The 24,963-nt window shown below is 37.2% G+C and overlaps 1 protein-coding gene across 1 annotated transcript; it reads left to right on the top strand.

The window, feature by feature from the left end:
* Nucleotides 1–1,017: 1,017 nt before the first annotated feature.
* On the top strand, nucleotides 1,018–10,820 carry Smp_131340 (hypothetical protein; the record flags this gene model as incomplete). The annotated part of the gene is made up of 2 exons (XM_018798438.1): nucleotides 1,018–1,105; nucleotides 10,597–10,820. 2 exons carry the CDS (start codon nucleotides 1,018–1,020, stop codon nucleotides 10,818–10,820), a joined length of 312 nt encoding a protein of 103 aa, XP_018653380.1.
* Between the last annotated feature and the right edge of the window lie 14,143 nt (nucleotides 10,821–24,963).

Raw genomic sequence — 24,963 nt, 5'->3', positions numbered from 1 at the left:
GTCAAATCATGGACTTGAATCATTTCACCTGTATAATTTAAAAAATCTAATCAAATTAATTAATGTGTATAATGAAATTTCCAGTTGAAAGAATCATTGACCCCCTTATAAGAGGTAGTTACTACTAATATGAAGATTATGAAAAAGTTAAAAAAAAGAGAGAAAAAACAAGAAAAAAGGAGAAAAAACAAGAAAAAAGGAGAAAAAAGAGAGAAAAACAAGAAAAAAGAAAAGCATATTCTTGTCATTAGTTACCATACAGTTTCGCATAGACCCTTTACTGTTATCATTTTTAGACTTAATTTTATCTATTTTATATTTAATATATAGAGAAAAAAAATTTCTTTATTATTTTTTTTTCTTTATTTGAAAATCAACCAATCAGAATTTAGTTTAAATTTTATTAGTTTATCAGTAATGAATAAATATATATGAGGAAATATTATTTAAAGGTTATCTTATTAGTAATTATCATCTAATTGATACTACTACTAATAATAATACTACTAATAATACTACTGATAATACTACTACTAATGTAGTGAACGAGAACATTAGTAGGGACAATCGAATGTATTCAAGCACAATATTACAGACTATCTCACTAAATTCTGATAACCATACAGTAGTAAACAGTTAATTTGCAAACTATCAATCAATTGTCTCAATCTTAACTGTTCCTTCTATGAATATCAGTACATCTTCTCTAATTTCATTGTCCATGCATTTTCCTACCAATCGCGCTTCATTTCAGTTCATTCCTTATCGATCTTCTGCCAAAATACATTCTATATCTGACTATCATTATATACTACTTATGAGGATATAAGTAGACCATACCACACTATTACTACTATTCTTATTGTTGATAAAATATGGAGTAATTTCATCAGTTTACATCACATATCTTATGTATCATATAAAACGATACATAACAGATAGAAGTAAATGCATCTGTTATATTTTAAGAATCAACATTGTTATATGTATTCAAGAAGAGCATTATTCGTTTTGGTTATGTGGATCATATCATGGAATTTAAATATGATCAGATGTAATCAAGGAATAGGAATGAAAAAATTACGCTTACAAAGTTTAGATATTGGTAAGTAGTAATCTATACATTTTTTAATAAGGTATATTAATCTTAAATTGATATCAATGTGATATGTACTACTGATGTCAACTGATATAAGTAGTATGCAGTAGCAATCGAAAGTGAAATACCTGGTGGCAGAAGGTAAAGAAGATCTAAGAAAAGAGAATGAGAACAGAGAGTAATTGGTGTGGAAACAAAGGAATAATGAAGTCTGAGACATTTTTCAAATGAAGTATTCACTGTATGGTTCTCAGATTTTACTAAGTGATTTTGTAATTTTATGTTCAAATACATTCAGTTGTCCCCACTTGTGTTCTCGCTCATTGCATCACTACCAAGGTTGAAATAGATAGTTTCAAATAAATTGAGTATTAGGTACATAGTTAATAACAAATATATTTTTGTTACATTCCAATGAGTAAAAAAATTGTATTCCTGACGTATTTCTGAAGTAGGCCACTTCTTCAGAGTAAATTTTGGCTGTTAATTTACTCTGCAGAAGTGGCTTACATTAAGTCACGAAACGTCAGATATACAGCTTTTTTACTCATTGGAATGTAACAAAAATATATTTATTACCAGCCTTAAATTGTTTCTCACACGTGTTGTACCATGCTTAGATTAGTGTAAATAAGGTATTATTTACTTCAACAAATGACAGAATACTCTATGAGAACTTTAGATCATTTTAAAAAACAAATACTAGAAGATAAGTGAATGTGGATCAACACTTCTTTTTATCAGTAAAGGGTTGTAGAGAATGTTGGGTTTTGATTGAGATCATGAATCGATCAACGTTTTACAGCCATTGAAAACCTCTAACTTCCCCATGGCCGTTTCGTCCTAGCACGAGACTCCTCAGTAGTTCACATTCAAAATACCACACGTGAGATTCAAGCCCAAGATCATGGGTTCACACTGCTGAGGAGTCCCACACTAGGACAAAACGACCGTCCAATACTTCGAGGTTTTCAGTAGCGGTATAGCGTTGATCGATTCATCAACTCAATTAAAACTCTTTTTATATATTAGTGATATGAAATGAAAATAGAAAAATGTTTGTTTGACAAGTCTGAATACAAACAATTTCAGACGAGTTGTCTTGGAAAAAAAGAAGAAAGCTTAAATTTATTGAAGTGTTCTATTTAGTAAGTATAATATCTCGCTGAAATCAATGAGTATCACGATGATGAAAGATTTTTTACAGTGTTTAGAAACAAACGATATGACAATACTCAGTTAAAATGTCATCCATATTCAGTATGCTTCAAAAGACTACAAAGATGGATTGATCAGTGATAAGTTATTTTCAAGTTGCTATGGTCACGTTTGATTAATCAATGACATGCATTAATTTAACGATGTTTGGTACACCATTAAGTGTTCAATCAACCGGATGTAGGAAACCTACATTGCACTGAAAAACTTTTTAAACATAATTCCTAGATTTAATTTCTCAGACTCCGTCAGAATTCGATTATTTATAAAGTTCCAAATCTGAATTTGTAAATTCACCTTGATGTAATTCAATAGATAAGTTTTATAGAACTACCTTTGTATCAGTTTTGATAGGAATTATCCATTAAATGAACATGAGTAAGGCTTTTTATTTAACTTTCACTCGGTCATAAAGTGTAACATTTTAAAAATTCATGACACATTAGGTTGACTGTTTTTATTATTATTATTAGCTTTACTCAATATTATATCTCTGGTACAATTCAAAACAACTGTCTGTCAACGAATATCGGTAAAGTTCTCGCGCGCGAGACTGATAGGTCCTTGGTTTGAATCTCGAGAGACGAGACCGTGAATGCTCACCACTGAAGAGTTTCACAATAGGACGAAACAGCCGTTCAATGCTTCCAGGTTTTCCATGGTGGTCTAGCTTCAATTAACTCATGATTTCAACTGTATAGAGAAAATTTTAAATATTATTGTTTAGATAACAAAAAGTGTTATCCTGCTAATCTTTAATCAGACTTTATGAAATATGATATGTCGATTTATCTCTGAAATTCTGACCATTTCCTATTATGGAATGTAGGTTCTTTTGAAGATGTTTATTAAGATATTATATAAAAGGGTATTGAGTAGAAATTGCTTGGTCATTTAAATGAATTTTTTTTAAAAGTATGTTGAAACTCATGATACATTTTTGTATCTGATAGACAGATCTACAGAATCAGTGTTTTCCAGCCCCCAAATGCCCGGGTTCGGCCGAGAGGGAGGAGGGCCTGCCTCCTCTCTCGAAATGCTCTCACACAGCCACGCTAATACAGCCACTATCATGGACGCCCTATTCACTGTCTTCTCACGACAGGGGTGTTGTCTACAAAATTGAAAGGACGAAAAGCAAATGTTCGGCGCTTTAACCGGGTTAGTGGACAAGGCGAGTCCACCTAGGGGAGTTCATAAACCCTGATTCCTAACCAATGGTGCATGTGGGCTCCAGAATCCTGAGGGAACAAATGGCATATGAACCAATTATTGTTCACCGGCTGCCATGGGACTGCATCTCCTGACGTTGCTCCACTGCCTAATGGATCAGACCTTTAGGTCGAAGGCTCCGGGTTTGGCCCTCTCAGAAAAATACTTGCTACAGTCTGGGCACCCGGACAGTGTCATATCCCCCACATAATTAAATGAAATGACAATTTTTTTGTGTGACGCATATATATCTGGTTCCCCTTTGTACCGATATTTATATGTTCAAACAAATAAAATGAATAGTGTTGTCCAGTGAAGATTTAACAAAACAATAATCGAACATTTATGCTAGGCATCAATTTATCTATGAGCCAAATTCAATGGCTCGTTATTAATAGTCAGTGTTAAATCTTCATTTTTGGGCGTCATTTTACTATAATTTTGATGTCATACCGTGTCATTTGATTTTCCAGGAATTTTTAGTCGATTATGCTGGAAGATGTCAGTTTGAATGTTCTAAATTACAAAGTTATATTTTCATGATAAGATGTACAATTTCCTGTATATTAGTCGTCATATTAACTGAAAAACTTGAATCGCAAGAGTTAGCCTTTTATACAGATCTGGCATATTCATGCTTCTGTGACAACGTTAAACTCATATAGTTTATTCTAGCTTCCGATCAAACCAATTTATTCATTCTACTTGAGTCTTATTTTTGCCTTAATCACTTATTGGCTCATCAACCGTAACTGTTTTTAGATGAGCCTATGTGTATGCACATCTTATCCTACTAATCACATGTCTGTAACTTATTTTTGTATGACTATAAATACCGATTAACGCTGGACTAAATCGAGTTAACTTACACACCTCCGTTGCGTATCGTCTTGTTTTGCATCTGTTTCCGATCGACGATCGTACAAAATACATAAGTATTCGAATTCCTTTCTCGTATATGACTTATTTTTATTCCATTATTCACCAACGTGAATTAAGTCGATAATTATTTATGAAGATAACCGGCATATATATTTTGACAACACTCATTCATATGATCTAACTGAAGTTATATTCTTACTTACTTACGCTTGTTACCTCTGATGGAGCATAGGCCGCCGACCAGCATACTCCAATCCACTTTGTCCTATGCCTTCCTTTCTAGTTCTATCCAACTTTTGTTCATTCTTCTCATATCTGTTTCCATTCCTCGGCACAATGTGTTCTCTGGTCTTCCTCTTTTCCTTTGACCTTCAGGATTCCATATGTTGGCCTGTCTTGTGATGCAGTTGGTTGCTTTCCTCAATGTATGTCCTATCCACTTACAGCACTTCTTCCTGATTTCTTCCTCCACTCGAATCTGGTTTGTTCACAGTAGGTCGTTGCTGATAGTGTCTGGCCAACGGATCCGAAGTATTTTGCGTAGACAACTGTTAACAAACACCTGTATCTTCTGGACGATGGCTTTCGTAGTTCTCCAGGTTTTCGCTCCATGCAGTAGAACTGTCTTGACATTTGTATTGAAAATTCTGATCTTTGGTGTTGGTTGACAATTGTTTTGAGTTCCATATGTTATTCAGTTTTAAATATGTTCCTCTTGCCTTGCCGATCCACGCTTTCACATCTGAATCACATCCACCGTGTTCATCAATGATGCTGCCCAGATATGTAAAGGTTTTCACATCCTCCAATGCTTCTCCGTCAAGTGTAATTGGATTGGTGCATGTTGTGTTGTATCGGAGAATCTTTCTTTTCCAAATTTTGTTCATTCTTCTCATGTCTGTCTTCGTTTCTCGGCGTAATATGTTCATCGGTCTTCTTCTTCTTTATTGACCTTGAGAATTCCAATTTAGCGCCTTCCTTGTGTTGCAGTTTGATGATTTCTTCAATGTTTTTCCTACCCACTTCAAGCGCTTCTTGCTGATTTCTTCCTCCACTCGAATCTGGTTTGTTCTCTCCCACAGTAGTGTCTGGCCATCGGATCCGAAGTATCTTGCGTAGACAACTGTTAATAAACAATTGTATCTTCTGAGTGATGGCCTTCGTTGTTCTCCATGTCTCCGTCCCATACAATAGAACTGTCTTGACATTCGTATTGAAAATTCTGATCTTAGTGTTGGTTGACAATTGTTTTGAGCTCCAGATATTCTTCAGTTGTAAATATGCTGCTCTTGCTTCGCCGATCCACGCCTTCACATCTGAATCACATCCACCGTGTTCATCAATGATGCTGCCCAGATATGTAAAGGTTTTCACATCCTCCAATGCTTCTCCGTCAAGTGTAATTGGATTGGTGCATGTTGTGTTGTATCGGAGAATCTTTCTTTTCCCTTTGTGTGTGTTGAGACCTACTGCTGCTGAGGCTGCTGCTACACTGGTCGTCTTCTCTTGCATTTGTTGTTGCGTGTATCATAATAAAGCCAGATCATCTGCGCATTAGAAATCGTCCATCTGCATCCTAGCTGTCCATTGTAACCCGTGCTTCCCTCCAGATGTTTGAAGTCATATTCAGGGCTACAGAAATACTATTTAAGATTGCTATACACTTATTCAATGAGAGATTCATAGCTATTTACTTCAAAACAACAAAGTAAATTACTTAGTTTAAATGTAATCATCAAAAATAAACAACACAATTATATTAAATGAATTAGGTTTAAGTGTATTTACATTTTATTTATAAGTAGTCAGTAAGCAATTGTAAACAGTTTACATACTTGTAAATGGTATATATCACTATTTAATATTGAATAAAGACCTTTGAAAACTGAATATTTGTATGATCTTCCTCTATGAATCTATAACACAACTGTAATCGTTATAAATTCACTTAGTATTGTTTGTTTGAATCTCCCCATTGATGTTTAGAACTGCAACTGGTCGGTCTCTAATTGGCATATGTGCATACTGTATGTATTGCCTCGATATAGCCTAAATTCACAAACGTTGTAAGCAAAGGTCGATAGGGGCTAGCCACAATCTTGGTGGTCTTGTATTAGTATTCCGACACTAGACAATGAATCTTAAGCGTTGTTTATGCCCTAACGCTTCAGGCTGTGCTGTTTCACTTACTACCCTATATATGTGTTGTATGCAGTATAAGCTATATGGCCATGTAGAGCTGAAGGTTTTATGTGAGACTGGAGGTTCGTCATTCACATTGTGGATAGTTCGGCATTGCTTTAGCAAGTTTTGCTGGCTGTTTATGTGAAAAGTTGGTTTACTGGTTAACCGATTTCATTCATACTGGTGGTTGCTCTTCAGTGTTCTCAAGGGCTGTTGTCGTTGGAGCATTGTAAGGCATAACGCCATTGCTAATATTAATGAGTTTGACTTTCGTGTAAGCGGAATGGGTCAACATTGGTCTGTTCATGCTGTGCATAATTATTTTACGCAATCGCTGATCGGAATAATTATACATGTGATGTGAATGTGTATATGAATGGGGAGAATGGTTCATCAGGGTGCTTGGCACCTGTGTGGTTGTGCCACAGGATTGAGCTGTACTGTTTGGATTGTAGCGTTGAAGCTCATATAGCTTCTGGTTCTCCTATGGGGCGGAATTGAGCTGTACTGCTCAGGTTACGCCTGGGCAGTGTCTGGCTCTCCTATTAAACGGGATCGAGCTGTACTGTTTGGGTTGTCACGTGAAAGTCTGGATGATGTCTGGTTCTCCTGAAAACCAGTGCAAAATTACCCTGGCCTACAACGGTATATTATATAACTGTATAAATAATAACGTTTAAACTGGTAATAATAATGATAACGTGAATATAATAACTGTGATACACATTTCTTAACTACTTATTTGATGTACACAAGATTGTTTTCCATTTTATTAAAACAGCCTATTCAATGTTTGATTGAAACTAAACTATTTTTAGAATGTAACTGTTCAATCTCATATATTCGATAAATTTTATTCTTGATAGATGTTTATTTTGATTATGTCTCATTAGTAATTAACTTAATTCTATTTTGGTACAAGGAGGTACCAAATACATATGGGCCATACAATAACAATGTGGCCAGTAGCAGTTATCATTGATTTGTGTGAGGGTTGTGATACTACCCAGGTGCCCAGACTGAAGCAGATGGTTTTATTAGAGGGACACACCCCAAGCCTTTGACATACAGGTCTGATCCACAAGACAGTGGAGCAACGTCATGCGATGCAGTCTCATGGTAACCAGTGACCAACAATAGGTTCAAACTCCATTTGTCCCTTCAGGATACTGGAGCCCATGTGCATCATTGGTTTGGAATCAGGATTTCCCGAATCCCTTAGGTAGACCGTCCATATCCGCCAAACCGGGTAAAGCACCGAACATTCGCTTTTGGTTCTCTCAATTCGGTAAACAACTTCCCTGAATGATTGAATCTGTTTTACTTCAACATGAGAATGTTCTTTTTCAATAGTCATCTCAATAGTAATAATAAATTGTTTAATTATTCGTGAAAAATGCAATTATCTAAATACATGTAGCATTTTCCTTGATTGATTAGTGGTTCGATTTTAACTGACATGGTTACAACTATCAGTTTTAAATAACGCAGTATAAAACAAACACATTTATATTTACTACTGGATGTAAATGATGTACATTCATGTAGGTAATCCCTACATTTTATTTGTCAACTGTTTTCTACCTAAATTTAATTATCATTCTTTTGAAAGATCTATGTGATTCAATACTAAAATGATTGTTTAAGTTACTTACAATCGACTGATGAATTGATTTAAGCTAGGTCACCCTGGAAAACCTGAAAGCACTGGACAACTGTTTCGTCCCAGTACGGGACTCCTCAACAATTCTCATTCACAATCCAGCATACAGGATACGAATCCAGGACCTACAGTCTTGCACGCGAATGCCATACATTGATTCCAGGTGGTGGTCTAACTTAAATCAACAGCTAGTTAATTAAAACACGAAGTTCAGCGAAGGGATCTCTTTTCAACGAATTTATTATCAAGCTGTACAATCGTATATATATATGAAAATGTTTTGTTAAAGTACTAATTCCGTGAGGAAATGTAAACACTAATAACCAAGATTATAATACTAGATTACGTAATGCGAGTAATAACAACAGATTTAGTGAATATACTAAGATGATTAAAATGAATAGAATGTTTTGGTTACAATAATTAAAGATCGTAGGGGTGTAAAAATAAATAAGGTAAATAAATAAGTATTCATGAATAAAATAATGAGAATATAGGATATAAGTAAAGGGGGAAATGGAGTAATAATAATAGTAATAATAATAATAATAGAATGATAATGATAATAATATTAAGTCCATGGTAACAATAATGATAAGACGTACTTCTTTTGTACGCATAGTTCTGATTTGACCTCATGGATGGTAAGAGCTTCGGCAATTTTTAAGAGTTTGATACGAAGAATTCTAGGTAAATTTGAATGAATCATATAAACAACCTTAAAATCAGACTATGGATCCGTAGAATGATTAGAGTCGATTGGGTGTTCAAGTATAGAACTCCTAACTGCTTTCTTTTCATCACTATAGAACCAAACTTGTATATGTTCTCGTATCCGAGTTGAAAGCGAGCGCTGGCTACGGCTGATGTACCTTGCTCCTTAAGAGCAGGTGAACTGATAGATGCAGATAGAGGCGACCACACGCGGAAGCTTATCTTTTATGAATACAGAAAATAAGTTTTTACTCGTGAAGTTTATTCACAGTTTAGCAGCATTAAATATCCTTTTAATCGTTGTTGTCAAACGATTTTTGATTACGTCTGATGTTCGATCACCTTTAAATTCCAGACTTATAGAAAGGTTTCTCTTTGGGACGGAATAACTAGGTTTCCTGTCGAAGTTACTTTTATTCATATTCTTCTCTATGAACCAGTTTGGGTAGCCATTTTTCATTAAGGTTTTCTTGAGGAACACGAGTTCTTCGTTCATGCATTCCGTACTACATATCCGATGTATACGATAACATAAAGAATGAATGAGGTTTCTCTTTCTACTTAACGGAACCCAGCTATAGAAGTTGGTTAGTTGGTCATTCCATGTTTGCTTTCTAAAGATGGATCGTTTTAAAAAACCATTACTTCTTCTCACTAGACGTACATAGTTAATTATACGTTTTGCTTCAAACGTACACACACATACACACACACACACGGAATATCATATCTCTATACACCGGTCATTTTGAATAATTACGTGCAACTTTTTTTTATTGTCTCCAAGAGAAAATGATGTTGGTTTTCCAGACGATATAACAAATTAATTTCATAATCAAAGATGAATTTTTTTAAATTTTTCACAGGTGAAGGAAAAACATTTAAGAGAAAGGGGCCTGTATCTTGCCTATACCTTAAACTTTATAAAAAAAAAGAGAAAAATCTTTCTGATTTATTTGGCTGGCAACAAATTATTGTTATTTAGAGGGGGAGAATGTTTTCTCACTTTTTTTCAATTTCAATAAAAACTGATTATCATGATTATTAAAATGAGGATTTGTGGAGAATGTAGTAAGTTTAATAGTTGAATTCATGAGTTGACCATTCAGTGATCCCAAGTTTTCGAAAGTTGTATAACATTGGTCAACTCATGAATTCAACTATTAACTTACTACAATCTACACAAATCCCCCAAATGATAATCATATGCTCACTAGTGACTGGCTTCAAGATGGATTTCCTGAAATCCTAATGGGAAGCTGTAACCAGTTGAGTCCAATCCGTGTCGGCTGGAGACAATTATTGACCTCAGACAATGGATGATTAGTTGCAAAAGATCATGGATTGGTTGAAGTTATACATTAGTACCATTGGATGTCAACTCAGTGATCTGCAGGTTAGGCATTCACGCGTGAGACCGGAGGTCCTGAGTTCGAGTCCAGCATACGGGATCGTGGATACACACTATTGAGGAGTCTCATGCTAGTACAAAACAGTCGTCCAGTGCTTCCAGATTTCCAATAGTGATCTAGCTCAGATTGACTCATGAATTCAGTTATTAAGAAAATTAATACACTTATAATGATATAAATGAAACATATGTATTTATTTCTTTTTATTTCAGAATTTTGTCTACCCATAGGTGATTCATTCTGTACTGAACTTGTCCCGAATAGTTTCTGTTCAATTGAAAAAAATGAATGTTTCTGTAAGTATGGTCATTATTCAATTCAAGAAGATGATGGTATCATTTGTAAGACATGTAAGTTGAACTGTTCATACATAACAATGATACACTGGATATCAGAATCTTTCTTGTTTAGCTTTTCTTTTCTTACAAAAATGTGAACAAGGCAAGAACGACTCTAGAATTATGATCTGCTTTCATTATTACTACTGCTCTAATAATGAACCCAATCTTAAAATTGTAGATTTCTCATGATGTGATGACTTAATCTATAAGATCTTACGTGGAAGTCACATCATTGTTTATACTGACTTGTCATATCGTAACAATCATCAACATATAGGCTCGGGATAAAACAATATATTTAATATGAATAAAAGAGATAATTTACACTACGCCTGCAAGGTTGTGTCATACAATCCGATTGAACTGAATCAATGTTTCCGCGTTCTCCATAGCTAACCTTCTCTTCGTGTCAATTGTTGAATATAAGTCTTTTCAGTAATTATATGCTTGGTTTCAAAGGTCGTGTGGTTATGGTTCAATGCCACTACAAATTCAATGTATTTCGTTGCTTTCTCTTCAGCTAAACATACAAACTAAGATGTACAGTTATTTCCATTTGATAACATAATTTGGATAATGTGATGAGAAGATGAAGATTATCAGAATTGTATGTCATATTTGTGCGATATAATTCGAACAGTCTGATCATACATATACTTGTTAAGATATTATATACGAAAAATAAACGGTCAACTAGACAAATTAAAAGGTAAAGAGAAACTAAGATAACGATAAAGTACACGATGTGAAAAACCATACTGGACATTAAATTTGTATTATCAGGGTATGCTAAGGGTTGGAACGAATTGTTTTGGAATACATAAAGGGGATTTCAGTTCACGTATAGTCAAGGATTCAGTAAACCTTAGTATACTCACTTGAAAGCTTTTGTACAAAACTACAAATTCTGAATTGATATCAACAGTATGACCGGTCTCAACCAAATGTTTCGCAACGGAGTAAGATATTTGTCTATCCTGTGACCTTAAATGACCATTAGTACTATTTTTTGTGGCCACTTAGGTTTGCGTTCACCTATCCTTACTTGCGAATCACGATATACATGTTTCTACACATACATGTAAAGTGACAGCTGTAATGGGAGATGACATCATCGTTTACATGCTGTTTGGGTTTTTGGTAAAACATAGACCCTGAATTTTCGATAATTACTAGTGGGACTACATAAGATGTCTTACTGATAGCTAATTGAAGTCTTTGTTTCAAAATGAGACTATTTGAGTTATCCCTAAGTGGCAGAGTAATATAAACACATGTTTTAGATGCCAATAACTTAGTAGGTCGATTCACGTTGCTACCGTTCTAGAGGTTTATAAACTTTAATGAATAACCGTTATTGGTTCGAACCCCGGGAGCTTGGATGCTGATACCAACATACGCAACACAATGCTCAATATCACAAACAAAAAATAGATAAATACTCTTCATATGTTTCTGATAGAAATTGAATATCACATGTTCACTTTGTCTTTCTAAATTTTCGAAACTATGGTTGTATCACGTAATAAAATTATTTTCTTGTTATATAGTTATCATTCTAATCAATTGTAAAAATGTTTCATTTACAAAACTTAAACTTTTAACTTCTTCTACACTGACTTACTTAAGTCTTTTACCCCTCGTCGAGTAGCATAGGCCGCCCATCAGCATTCTCCATCCAACACTGTTCTAGATAATTCTTTCTAGTTGCTATTCATCTTTTTGATGTCTGATTCGAATTCTCGAGGCGGTGTGTCTTTGATCTTCCTCGTTTCCTTTACCCTTCAGTATTCCAAGTGATTTCCTCAATGTGTATCCTTTCCACTTCCAATGTCTTTTCTTAATTTCCTCCTCAATTGGAACATGGTTTGTTCTCTCCCATAGTAGGCTGTTGCTGTTGGTATCCGACCAACAGACATTCAGTATCTTGAGTAGACAACTGTTTAGAAATATTTGTACCTTTTTGATGATAGTTGTAGTAGTTCTTCAAGTTTCAGCTCTATACAGTAGAACTATCTTGACGTTTGTATTGAAGATTGCAACTTTGGTATTAGTTGACAGAGAGTTGTTTTGAGTTCCATATGTTGTTCAACTGTAGGGATGTTGCCTTTGCTTTGCCAATCCTTGCCCTTACGTCTCCATCAGATGCTCGACGTTCATCGATGGTGCTACCTAGATAAGTAAAACTTTCCACCTCTTCCAAAGTTTCTCCATCAATTGTGATTGAGTCGGTGTTCTCTTTGTCCTATTCGAAGATCTTACTTTTTCCCTTGTGTATGTTGAGGCCTATCGATGCAAAAGCTGCTGCTAAACTGGTTGTCATGGCCTGCATTTTCTCGTGTGTATGGGATAGAAAAGCTACCATGGATTCGTCAAATTTGTCAGTATCTTTTACACACCACACACAAATTGTTAATTGTCATTTCGATGTTAAGACTATGCTATTAATTGAAACGAATTAAACATCATAGCTTATATGTATAGCTGAAGAGAAAGCAACAAAATCCAATGAATTCAGAGTATTCTACGAATGTCATCGTGCTTGCTTTGTTTAAAGAAAACTAATATCAATACTACAGTTCGTTTTGTATGAAAAATATCTGATTTTGTATGTAAGTATTTTCGAATGCATATATATTGGTTGTTTGGATCTTCCTTTTCATTGTTTAGGAGTTTAATTAATCAATCTCTTTTGGTACTTGTACATCTTATGTGGATGACTTTGATATTGTGCTCATGCTGAATTCCACTGTTAACTATCATCCATCTCTGCTTATGATCATGGTAACTAAATAGCAATATCAAGACCGTTTCACAGGATGAACGAATCCTAAAAGAGTCTTATCAATTGCAGCCCTAAACATCAATCAAATAATCCTAACAACCAATACAAATGAAGTCTGTATTATTATTCAAACAATCTACGATATTACTCAACCATCTCCTACTACTGTTTTCAATGTGTACCTTCCTCATATCCACCACTGTTTGATTCCCCCTAGTTACAGCTTCTTACAAAAACTCTGGAAATCCTCCCGTGAATCAAGTCACTAATGAATAATACATTAAGAAATTTCAAAGATATTTGTATCAGTTATTCCCGTTAGTGTCCACGTTAGTAACAAAAAACATAATAAAAGTACACCACTAATCTATAAAACTCATATTTAAGTAGTTACATTAATTGATATTTGCTTTTTAATTTAAAGTTAATTAAATAATAAAATTATTGTTTAATTAAACAATAAAAACCTTCTATGATCCATTTAAATCTCTAAACCTTAATTAAAAATAGTTACTTAGTGATTTTAATGAATAAAACTAAAGAATTTTTATCAGAGGGGGGGGGTTTTGTGGAGATTTTAGTAATTTTATATAGTTAAAATCATGAATCAATTGAAGCTAGACAACCATAGAAAACCCGGAAGCATTGGGCGGCTGTTTCATCTAATTGTGGGACTCTTCAGCAGTGCGAATCCACGATTCCGTCTCGAGCGATTCGAACCAACGACCTATCGTGGATTGGTTGAAGTTAGGCATTAATAACGTTGGATGCCGGCTCAGTGGTCTAGATATTGAGCGCTCATGTGTGAGACTGATAGGTCCTGGGTTAGAATCTTGCGAGGCAGGATCGTAGATTCTCACTGATGAGGAGTCCCATTATAGGACGAAACGGCCGTCCAGTACTTCCAGGTTTTCTATGGTGGTTTAGCTACAATCGACTCATGAGTTCAACCATAAAAAATCTTTATCATAAAAAGTTATTTATACAAATATGGAAAATATTTTTATTACATTGTCTTATAATCGAATGATAATTTGATCTTATCCCAGAATAAAAAAAATAAAGCAAAGTCTATTGACCAGTAACTGTGTATTTCATTGTTTTTCAGTCAGTCAGTCACAACGTAGAACTTCGTACGTACGTACATCAGTTCGAGTTGCCATACCACATTAGCACAGAGATGCAGTTGTCGATTCAAATCCCATAGTGGTAGAAGTAGTAGGAGTATAATCAGAAATCCAAAAGATTAGGGGTTTCAAGAAATTATTGAAGGAGTATAGTACAGTGAAATAAATTTGGAAAGAGAAAAAGATAAAGACATGAGGAATTCAGAAGATTAGAATTTGGTAGAACACAAAGAGTGGATGCATCTTCGCCATTGCAAACGATTTTGAGCCATGTCATTCAAGGTCTCTAACCATCGGTTGCTGTCATCTCGCGAATCCCAACCAGGTAGTCTACACCTACCAACATGGCCCAGTCCACTTGTCAGTGACTTCATTGATTTGTGCCACGTTTTGGTCTGGCCACCCCTAGCTTTCTTCCAACCTACTCCTACACCATGAAACATTGCACGTTGGGGCAGTCGGTGGTCGGGCATACGTAACACATGTCCCAGCCATCTCAACTGATGAAGTTTCACTACTTCATCAATCGATTTGCCATCCCTACCTAGTACTCGTTTCCTAACAACTGCATTACTTACCCGGTGGTCCCAGGATATACGAGCAATGCTTCGAAGACACCTATGATCGAACACTAGTAGCCTACGAATATCCTCTACTCTTATTGGCCATGTTTCACTGCCATAGAGTAGGACGGAGCGAACTGCTGCACAGTAAACCCGTCCTTTGGTTGCTAGACGGATATCTCGCCTACGCCATAAATGACGCAAGTTGGAGAAAGCTAGACGAGCCTTCTGTATCCGTGCTGAGATTTCGTCACATACCAGACCACAAGGGCTGATGAGACTTCCAAGATAAGTGAAGTGGTCTACACGCTCAACTACTTCACTCCCTATCATTAGTTCAGGTGTCGATGCAACCCAATCCTGAAGTAACATTTTGCACTTCGAGGGAGAGAATCGCATTCCGAACATGCCTGCATAGTTGCTTATAGTGGTCAGAAGACTCTGCATGTTGTCAGCGTCTTCACCGAGTAAAACTATGTCGTCGGCGTATTCTAAGTCGACAAGTGAGTCTCCTGGTAAAAGTTCAACTCCTGGAGGTTTAGCTGATGAAAGTGCTATCTCTAAAAGTAAGTCAATGACAAAGTTAAACAAGAATGGGGAGAGTGGACAGCCCTGACGAACGCCACTTGTGGTAATCAGTTCTGATGACAGTTCGCCATAGGCTCTAACTCGACCAGTTGTGCTCGAGTAGAGAGCCTTTATGAGGTTAATGTACTTCTTTGGTACTCCTTTCAGTGACAAACATTGCCATAGAACCTCACGATCAACAGAGTCAAATGCCGCCTTAAGGTCAAGAAATACTACTATTGTGGGACGTCTGAATTTGTGTCTATGTTCTAGGACCTGACGTAGGGTGAATATCTGGTCTATGCAACCACGTCCAGGTCGAAAACCAGCTTGGTTTTCTCTAGTCTGCTCTTCACGAGCTTTGGTTAGGCGACCTAGTATTATTGAAGCTAATATTTTAGACACTATATTAGTCAAACTGATCCCTCTGTGATTGTCACAAGAGGACTTTTGTCCTTTCTTATAAACTGGCACAATCAGTGATTGGGACCAGTCAGATGGAATTACGTCCAGTTCCCAGATTCTACCTAAGACCTCAGTCAATCTCACTGCTAGTACTGGACCACCATCCTTAAAAATCTCAGGGGTCAACCTGTCAGGGCCTGCTGCTCTCCCTCGCTTCAGATTTCCTATAGCTTTTTCAACCTCACAGAGGGTTGGAGGACTTACATCAATTTGCCATTCAGGACGACTGGGGATCGTGGGTAATTGAAGTGTGGCTGAAGGCCAGTTGAACTGATCCCTAAAGTGTTCTGCCCATCGATCCAACCTCCTGGATTGAGAATGAATTATATGCCCATCTTTATCTGAGATGGTTTCACTGATATTCGGGTTCCTAATACCGGTTTCTTTAACGAGTCTGAATAGCTGCCTACTGTTACCTATTGCCGCTGCCTTTTCCATCTCTCTTGCTTTCGCTACCCACCACTGTTCACGATCATTACGTAGACTTCTTATAAGCCTGCGCTTAAGTTGACTCCGCTCTTCGTTATGCTCAGAGCCAGGTGGGATGAGTTTACGAGCATCTATCAGTGCGGTAGATGCTGCCGAGATCCATTGTTTCTCCCTAACGTTATGGTTTACCTTATTAGCGGATATCACTGCTGATTCCACAGCTTTTCGGATGTCATTCCACGCTGCCTCGGGGTGGACACAACTTACATGGCTGCCTAACTGTTTTTCTAGTTGTTCCTGAAATATATTCTTAGCTTGCCTACCATTAAGTAGAACCCTTAGAGGCTTCCCTGCAGTGTCTTTCCTACGTCCAGTAAGACGCAGACAAATACGTGCTCGCACTAGAGCATGATCTGAATCTAAGCATGTGCCCCAGAATGAGCGACAGTCTTCTATCGAACCCCTCCATCGGTGGCTGATAGCGATGTGATCTAATTGGGTCCAACGTTGGGACGAATTCGGGGGTCGCCAGGTCAAAAGATGTTTTTCCTTATGCTTAAAGTTAGTATTTGCAAGAAATAGGCGGTTATCTGAGCATAGCTGCAACAGACGGTCGCCATTATCTGTTCTTTTCGCCATGACACCATAAGATCCACCCAGGTGTCCTTCCCTTTCACTTAGTTTACCTACTTGAGCATTAAAGTCACCTGCTACTATTACTACATCAGAACGCCTAGCTTCTCGGAGAAGGTCAGAAAGTTTCCTGTAGAACTCATCTTTTATATCGTCTGAGCTGCAGTCAGTGGGAGAGTAGGCAGAGACGACGAAGAGGCAACGACGAATTTCCCTATCTTTCCGAGTCCTTACTGATCCGTTTAGTCGAACAGCGCATAGACGACTGTCTACTGGGATCCAGTCTAAAAGAGCTAGTTCTGCCCTAGGACTTAATGCTATACCTACTCCAGCGAGGCCACGGGAAGCAGCGTCAGGGCTTCCAGATACACGGAGCGTGTATCGAGATGAAACTTTATTTTGATTAGGTGCGGTCAAATGAATGACACTACTCGGATCTTGTATGCGCGTTTCGGAGACGCAGCACACATCGATGGTGTAAGATTCTAGAGTTCTAGCTAAGGAAGCCTGTTGTCCTATTTGGCACAATGTTCGGACATTAAAAGTTCCTATATGTAGTTTAGAGCGTGGTTTCAAGAGACCAGGAATAACGTTCTGTGTACTCGAATCGTTTGCCCTAGCGGTGCGACGCGATAAAAGGACGTGGGAAGGGTTAGTCGAGGAGATAACAGAGTTATTAGGTGTAGGAAGGATTTGAAAGCGACCAACTTGGTCTTGTGTGCAGTTAAGGGTATGAGGGCTAGTATCTCTTCCCGGCTGCCCACACCGTGGAAGGGTATTTCTTGAGGGACCTGAAAAAGAAGTTGGATTAGTGTTGGTCTTAACGACCTGGGAGCGTGACCGCAGTGCCCAAGGGACATCTGCTTGAGGCCGGTCACGCACGGCCTTTTTGTGGGGGATTTTTGACGTGTTAGCTCCGTTCTTCAAAAGTCCTTACCGCCGGAGACGGAAATCCGTGGGATAAGGCGAGGTGTGCATTTTTAGGGTCGACCTTTTCTAACCCCACCCCTCCTTGTGGGAAGGCAGCATCGCTGTCATGCTGGTTGTCTGAAGGAAACACCTTACTGCTTTCACACCTCTGTACAGTCAGCAGTACGACTTCGCCTTCGGACCTTGGGATTGCTGCTTTTAGTCTCACCGCTCTTCAACCGACCTGTTTGGCATGGTAAGACCTTGAGGAACGATTGTTCCAGCCAGCATAGCTCGATTGGATCATCACGATAGGCAAGCCCGACCACCACGTCAAGGTAGCAGCAACGGTCGGGAGGTAGCAGCAACGGTCGGGAACATAATGAATGTTATGGAACAAAAAGGACTTAAACTGATTTATTACATTTTAGCAAAATCTAAGTTTATAGTTTCAAGGAGATAGATTCTAATAACTGCCTATCACACAAAGTGTACCGTGATGTTTACCAACTATGTTTTGGATGCATATGACAAAGTGTATTACCCACAATTGAGCACAGGCCGCCGACCAGCATTCCCCAACCCACTCTGTCCTGGGCCTTCTTTTCTAGTTCTATCCAAATTTTGTTCATTCTTCTCATGTCTGTCTTCGTTTCTCGGCGTAATATGTTCATCGGTCTTCTTCTTCTTTATTGACCTTGAGAATTCCAATTTAGCGCCTTCCTTGTGTTGCAGTTTGATGATTTCTTCAATGTTTTTCCTACCCACTTCAAGCGCTTCTTGCTGATTTCTTCCTCCACTCGAATCTGGTTTGTTCTCTCCCACAGTAGTGTCTGGCCATCGGATCCGAAGTATCTTGCGTAGACAACTGTTAATAAACAATTGTATCTTCTGAGTGATGGCCTTCGTTGTTCTCCATGTCTCCGTCCCATACAATAGAACTGTCTTGACATTCGTATCGAAAATTCTGATCTTAGTGTTGGTTGACAATTGTTTTGAGCTCCAGATATTCTTCAGTTGTAAATATGCTGCTCTTGCTTCGCCGATCCACGCCTTCACATCTGAATCACATCCACCGTGTTCATCAATGATGCTGCCCAGATATGTAAAGGTTTTCACATCCTCCAATGCTTCTCCGTCAAGTGTAATTGGATTGGTGCATGTTGTGTTGTATCGGAGAATCTTTCTTTTCCCTTTGTGTGTGTTGAGACCTACTGCTGCTGAGGCTGCTGCTACACTGGTCGTCTTCTCTTGCATTTGTTGTTTCGTGTGTGACAGAAGAGCCAGGTCATCTGCGAAGTCTAGATCGTCCAGTTGCATCCTAGCTCTCCACTGTGTCCCGCGCTTCCCACCAGATGTTGACGTCTTGATGATCCAGTCAATCACCAGAAGAAAGAGAGTGATAGTAAGCAACCATGTCTGACCCCGGTCCTTACGTCGAACGAATCTGTCAACTGTCCTCCATGCATGAGTTTGAGATTTGATCTATCATAGGAATTGCGTATGATATTGACTATCTTCTGAGGCACGCCGTAGTGTCGAAGAAGCCTCCATAGTGTTATCCTGTCCACTCTATCAAATGCTTTCTCATAGTCAATGGAGTTAATGTACAGTGATGAATTTCATTCAAATGATTATTCCACAATGTTCCGTAGTGTTGCGATGTGGTCTGTACACGATCGATCCTTACGGAATCCAGATTGTTGGTCTCGAAGTTGGGAGTCTACGGAGTCCTTCATTCTGTTTAACAACACCCTATTGAAAACTTTTCCTGGTATTGAGAGAAGAGTGATGCCCTGTAGTTATCACACTTGTTGAGATCACCTTTCTTCGGTATCTTGATCAGAAGTCCTTTTTTCCAGTCTATTGGTACTTGTTCTTCATCCCAAATCTTACTGAAGAGAATGTGGAGTATCTTTGCAGTTGCTGCTACATCTGCTCTCTGTGCCTCTGCTGGAATTTTGTCTGGTCCTGCTGCTTTGCCGCTCTTGATTTGTCTGACGGCCATGCTGATCTCTTCAATTGTTGGTGGGCCAACATCGATTGGGAGGTCTGTGGGTGCTGCTTCGATGTTGGGTGGGTTCAGTGAAGCTGATCGATTCAAGAGTTCTTTGAAGTGTTCTACCCACCTGTTTCGTTGTTCTTCAATGTTGGTGATTACTTTGCCTTCCTTGCTTTTCACTGGTCTTTCTGGCTTACGGTAATTTCCAGCGATTTTCTTTGTTGTATCATACAATTGTCTCATGTTTACTTCTCTTGCAGCTTTTTCCGCTGTCGTTGCTCAATCTTCCACATATTTACGTTTGTCGGTTCTGATGCTCCTCTTCACTTACTGGTTTGCTTCTGTGTATTCGGCTTGTGCCTTGGCTTTTCTGCTCTTGTTCGGCTGGTATTGATTGCTGCTTCTAATTTTCATATAAAAATGTCTTAACAAGTATATAATGTGTGATCAGATTGTTCTAAATGTATTGCGCTAATATATTATCACATAATTCTGATAATCTTCGTCTTCTTATTACACTATCGAAAGTTAATTTGTTTGTAATGAATAAGTCCCATATAGTTGTAAAGTAAATGAATGTTTTTTTAAATATCAAGTTTCTTAAGCAATGATCCCTCTGTCCATAAATAGTAATTTCCAATCTATATCTTCAAAAATGGATGGTGGATAGCAGTGGAATCCAATATGCACACCGCTTCGTCCTATTTGGGAATCTTCAGCTGGATGTTTACTCCAGAACTGGAACTCAGTACTATTGAGATGAAGGTACATCCCGTTGAGGAGTCCCAGATAGGACGAAATACGCATCCTTGATTCCATTACTAGCCACCATACATCTCTGCTTATAATGCTTGTGACTTTATGCAATATCGAGGCAATATGCACAGTATGCATATATGGCCAATAAAAGACTGATTAATTGTAGTCCTAAACGTCAATGGGAAGATTCAACCAAACAATACCAAGTGAATTAAAACTTCACCCCATTGCACAAGCAAGTGGCTATCAGGAATCAGTAGCTGAGTGGATAACGTGATGGCGTTTGAAGCGAACGATACTGGGTTCGAGTCTCAGAGTGAACATCAACCCTGAGATGCAGGTACATCAAACTGACGAGTCTCATATAGGGCGAAACGCGCTTCAAACTGGATTCCACTGCTATCCACTATCCATCTTTTCTTATAATACTTGTGACTTTATGCAATATCAAAGCAATACGCACAAAATGCACACATGCTAATAATAGATCTATCAATTACAGTCCTAAACATTAATGAGAAGATTCAAACAACAATTAATTGAATCATAATTAGTGAATAAAATCATCTGTTATGAAATAGATTTCAAATGAGATTTTCCTACAAATTATATACTTTGAAAATACCAACAATAAGTATAATATAGAGTTGAGATCATGAGTCAATTGAAGTTAGACCACCATGGAAAACCTGGAAGCACTGGACGGCCGTTTCGTCCCATTATGGGATTACTCAACAGTGCACATCACCGATCCCGCACTCGCGAGATCCGAACCCAGGACGTACCAGTTTAGCGCCAGATCACTTAACCGATAGACCACTGAGACCGCTGACGCCCGACGGTGTTAATGTCTAACTTCATCCAATCCACGAAATTGAGCAACCATTCACCAATGTCATCAGTGAGTTGATATCTCCGAACAGACCTGGTTGAACTCTACTGGTGACTGCTTCACACTAGAACTCCAGGAAATACCTCATGGAGTCAGTCACTAGTGAGCACATGAGCACAAAACCCCTTTTGATAATGATCATCAAGATTGAATGTCCTGGGTTCATATGGGATCATGGATGCTCACTGATGAGGAGTCCCACAATAGGATGAAACGGTCTTCCAGTGTTTCCAGGTTTTTCATAGTGGTCTAGCTTCAATTGACTCATTATTCTCAACTCTATAAAATCACTAAAATCTCCACAAAACCCCTTCTGAAAAAAATATTCATTAGGCAATAAGGTTTCAAAAAAATTATAACCTTGGTAACATTTACTTCTTCATTAATTAAAGTAAAAATATTATAACCTTAGCAATAACTATATACCCCACCCATTAGAGAATTATAAGATTTACACAACAACAAAAAATGTAAAAGGCTAAAGTGTATTCAGGTTATATTTTCATTATATACAAATTTATATTCGATAATCTGTTGAATTTTATTTTACATTATAATAGTGTACTACAAAATAGAAATCAATAGACGTTTATACAAATGTATAGTACTAATACGAAGCATAACGCCTTAAATAAGGTTAAATTTATCTAAATTATAATCCTTGAATTATTTCAAAGTAATTTTACTAGTTGAATTCATCAGACCATTAAAGGTAGGCCATTATGGAAAGCCTGGAAGCACAGGATGGCTGTTTCGTCCTAGTATAGGACTCCTCATCAGTGCGCATCCACAATCCCTATATGAACCCAGAGCCTTCAGTCTTAAGGTTAAGCGCTCACGCGAGAAACATAAGGTTTTGGGTTCATATGGAATCGTCGATGCTCACTGCTAAAGAGTCCTATAGTAGGACGAAACGGTCTTCCAGTAATTCTAGGTCTTCTATGGTGGTCTACTTTAGGTTGACTCATTAATTTAACTATTAGATTATTCATTGCTTGTTATTATAAAGGCTGAATAGATTCATTTAATTAATTATGGTTTGTGGCGTTTTTTCTACTTACAAATTATAAAAAAGATCAACTTGACCTAAAAAAAACCCATTAAAAACAAGGATGTAGCATGTAGTTGTTACTTCTTAACACCAAACTTCTCAGGAGTGTACAATAGTGACCACACTAGTGGTCAAACATAGTAGTCTTAGATTCCACTACTAAATTAACCTTTAAGTGACGTGAATGTCTACTCGTGATACTGTTCAACCATTGTCTACAACACGTCTCATTTCTCACACGGCCGAATTTTAAGGTGACAGTTTGTTGCGAATTTAAACCCGGCCTTTTATCACGTGATTTATTCACCAATCAAAATACCACTTATTCAATCTTAGTACCGTACCAAACCAATGACGTTCGATCGGTATGAGCAGCCTTGCGTCTTTATTGGTCCTTTGTTCGCCTAACCCGTCTACTTAGGTATAGAACACCAATAACAGCTTCTACTATATGAATCATTCATTTCAAACATACTTGGTTTATATGCCAGACAAAACAGACCACATCATACCATAGAATAAGAAATCACAATTGTACAAGATCAAGCCAAAATGTGGCTGTGAACGTGGGAGACGATAATTATTAAACTGAGTATAATTTAAGAATAGTAAATTTATAATAATAACCTATAGGTCAAAATGAAGCTTATAATAAGATGAATATAGATATATACAATTTAATTACTCAATAGTTAAACAATAAGAATATATATAATATTAGTCCATTAATAGTCCTCGGAAGTTACCCATAATTTAATCTTCACTAGGATATAACACAGTTTTCAACTGAAACTTCAGGAATTCTTCTCTAAGCCATGCCAGAAATGAAGCAGATATCACTGAAGGCCTTAAAAAGTGATCAGACATCATCATGAAGTTTTAAATTTAAACCACTAAGTCCCTTTCGGATTATCTAAAGATTATTTTATCACATAAAATTTGTTCTTTTTCTGTCATTCTCGGCGTCCACTCCATATTAGTTCCAAACTAAATAATGTTACTAAGCTGCCCCTAGATAATATGAAGAGTGATTATTCATAAAAGAAGAAATTTCAAGATTAGAATCATCGAGAGGATTGTTTAATGAAGCATTTGATGAATCAACATGATGTTGTAGTATCGGTTTATATGTTAAGCCCATATACTTTATTCTAGCTACTGGCCAAGCCAATTCGCCTATCCATCATGAGTAATATTTTGATCTTGTTAATTATTCGCTTATTAACCTTGACTGCCTTTTTATATGAGCGTATGTGTATGCACACTTCGTATCTTATTCATCATATGTCTGTCATTCATTTTTATCTGACTATAAATGTTGAGTAACGCTTGCTTAAAATGAGTTGGCTTCCCAGCCATCTCCAATACGTATCATTTTTGCTTCACTCTCGATTTGGCTTCCCCACCATCTCCAATACTTGTCATGTATGTTTCGCTCGCTAACATTTGCTCATGTACTCACAGCTTTCTGGTCTGCATCATATATCAATAAAAATGTAGTTGCCGCTTCTCTTTGCCTTCTGATATTATGCACCGTTAAGATTGGTATTAATAGCAGTAATCCAAGCGATCAATTAACGAAGCACGGCACTACGATGTAATTGAATGAATGACATAGTACTATTTCAACATTCATTTATTCACTGCAAACATTAGCTAAATCATATAGTAATGGAATGGGTGTAGCTGATTTTAAAAGAAACACACACACACACACTAGGTTACATAAGTTCAACTTCGCGTTAACCTATAGTTTTATAAAAGAATAAAGGGTGCTGTTACCTAATGGATGTTTTCTACTTTGATGAATTTTAGTGTTTCTCCAACCTTATTTATCACTAAATTGATAATCCTTATCTATTTTATGTATTCTTTACTACATCTCTCCTTCACCAATCTTATCAATTTAAAACATAGTACTAACAAATGATAAATGTCAATTGGATAGTGATTGTGTATATGTGAAAAATAGTATTTGTCATCCTGGTGCTGGAGCATGTATTTGTCCATCTGGAACTATTTATATACCGGAAGAACAAGCATGTAGTAAGTTATT

Source organism: Schistosoma mansoni, chromosome 6, assembly GCF_000237925.1.
Source record: "Schistosoma mansoni strain Puerto Rico chromosome 6, complete genome".
Taxonomy (NCBI): Eukaryota; Metazoa; Platyhelminthes; class Trematoda; order Strigeidida; family Schistosomatidae; genus Schistosoma; species Schistosoma mansoni.
The sequence above is the reverse complement of the archived record's forward strand: the minus strand, read 5'-3'. Positions and strand labels throughout refer to the sequence as shown.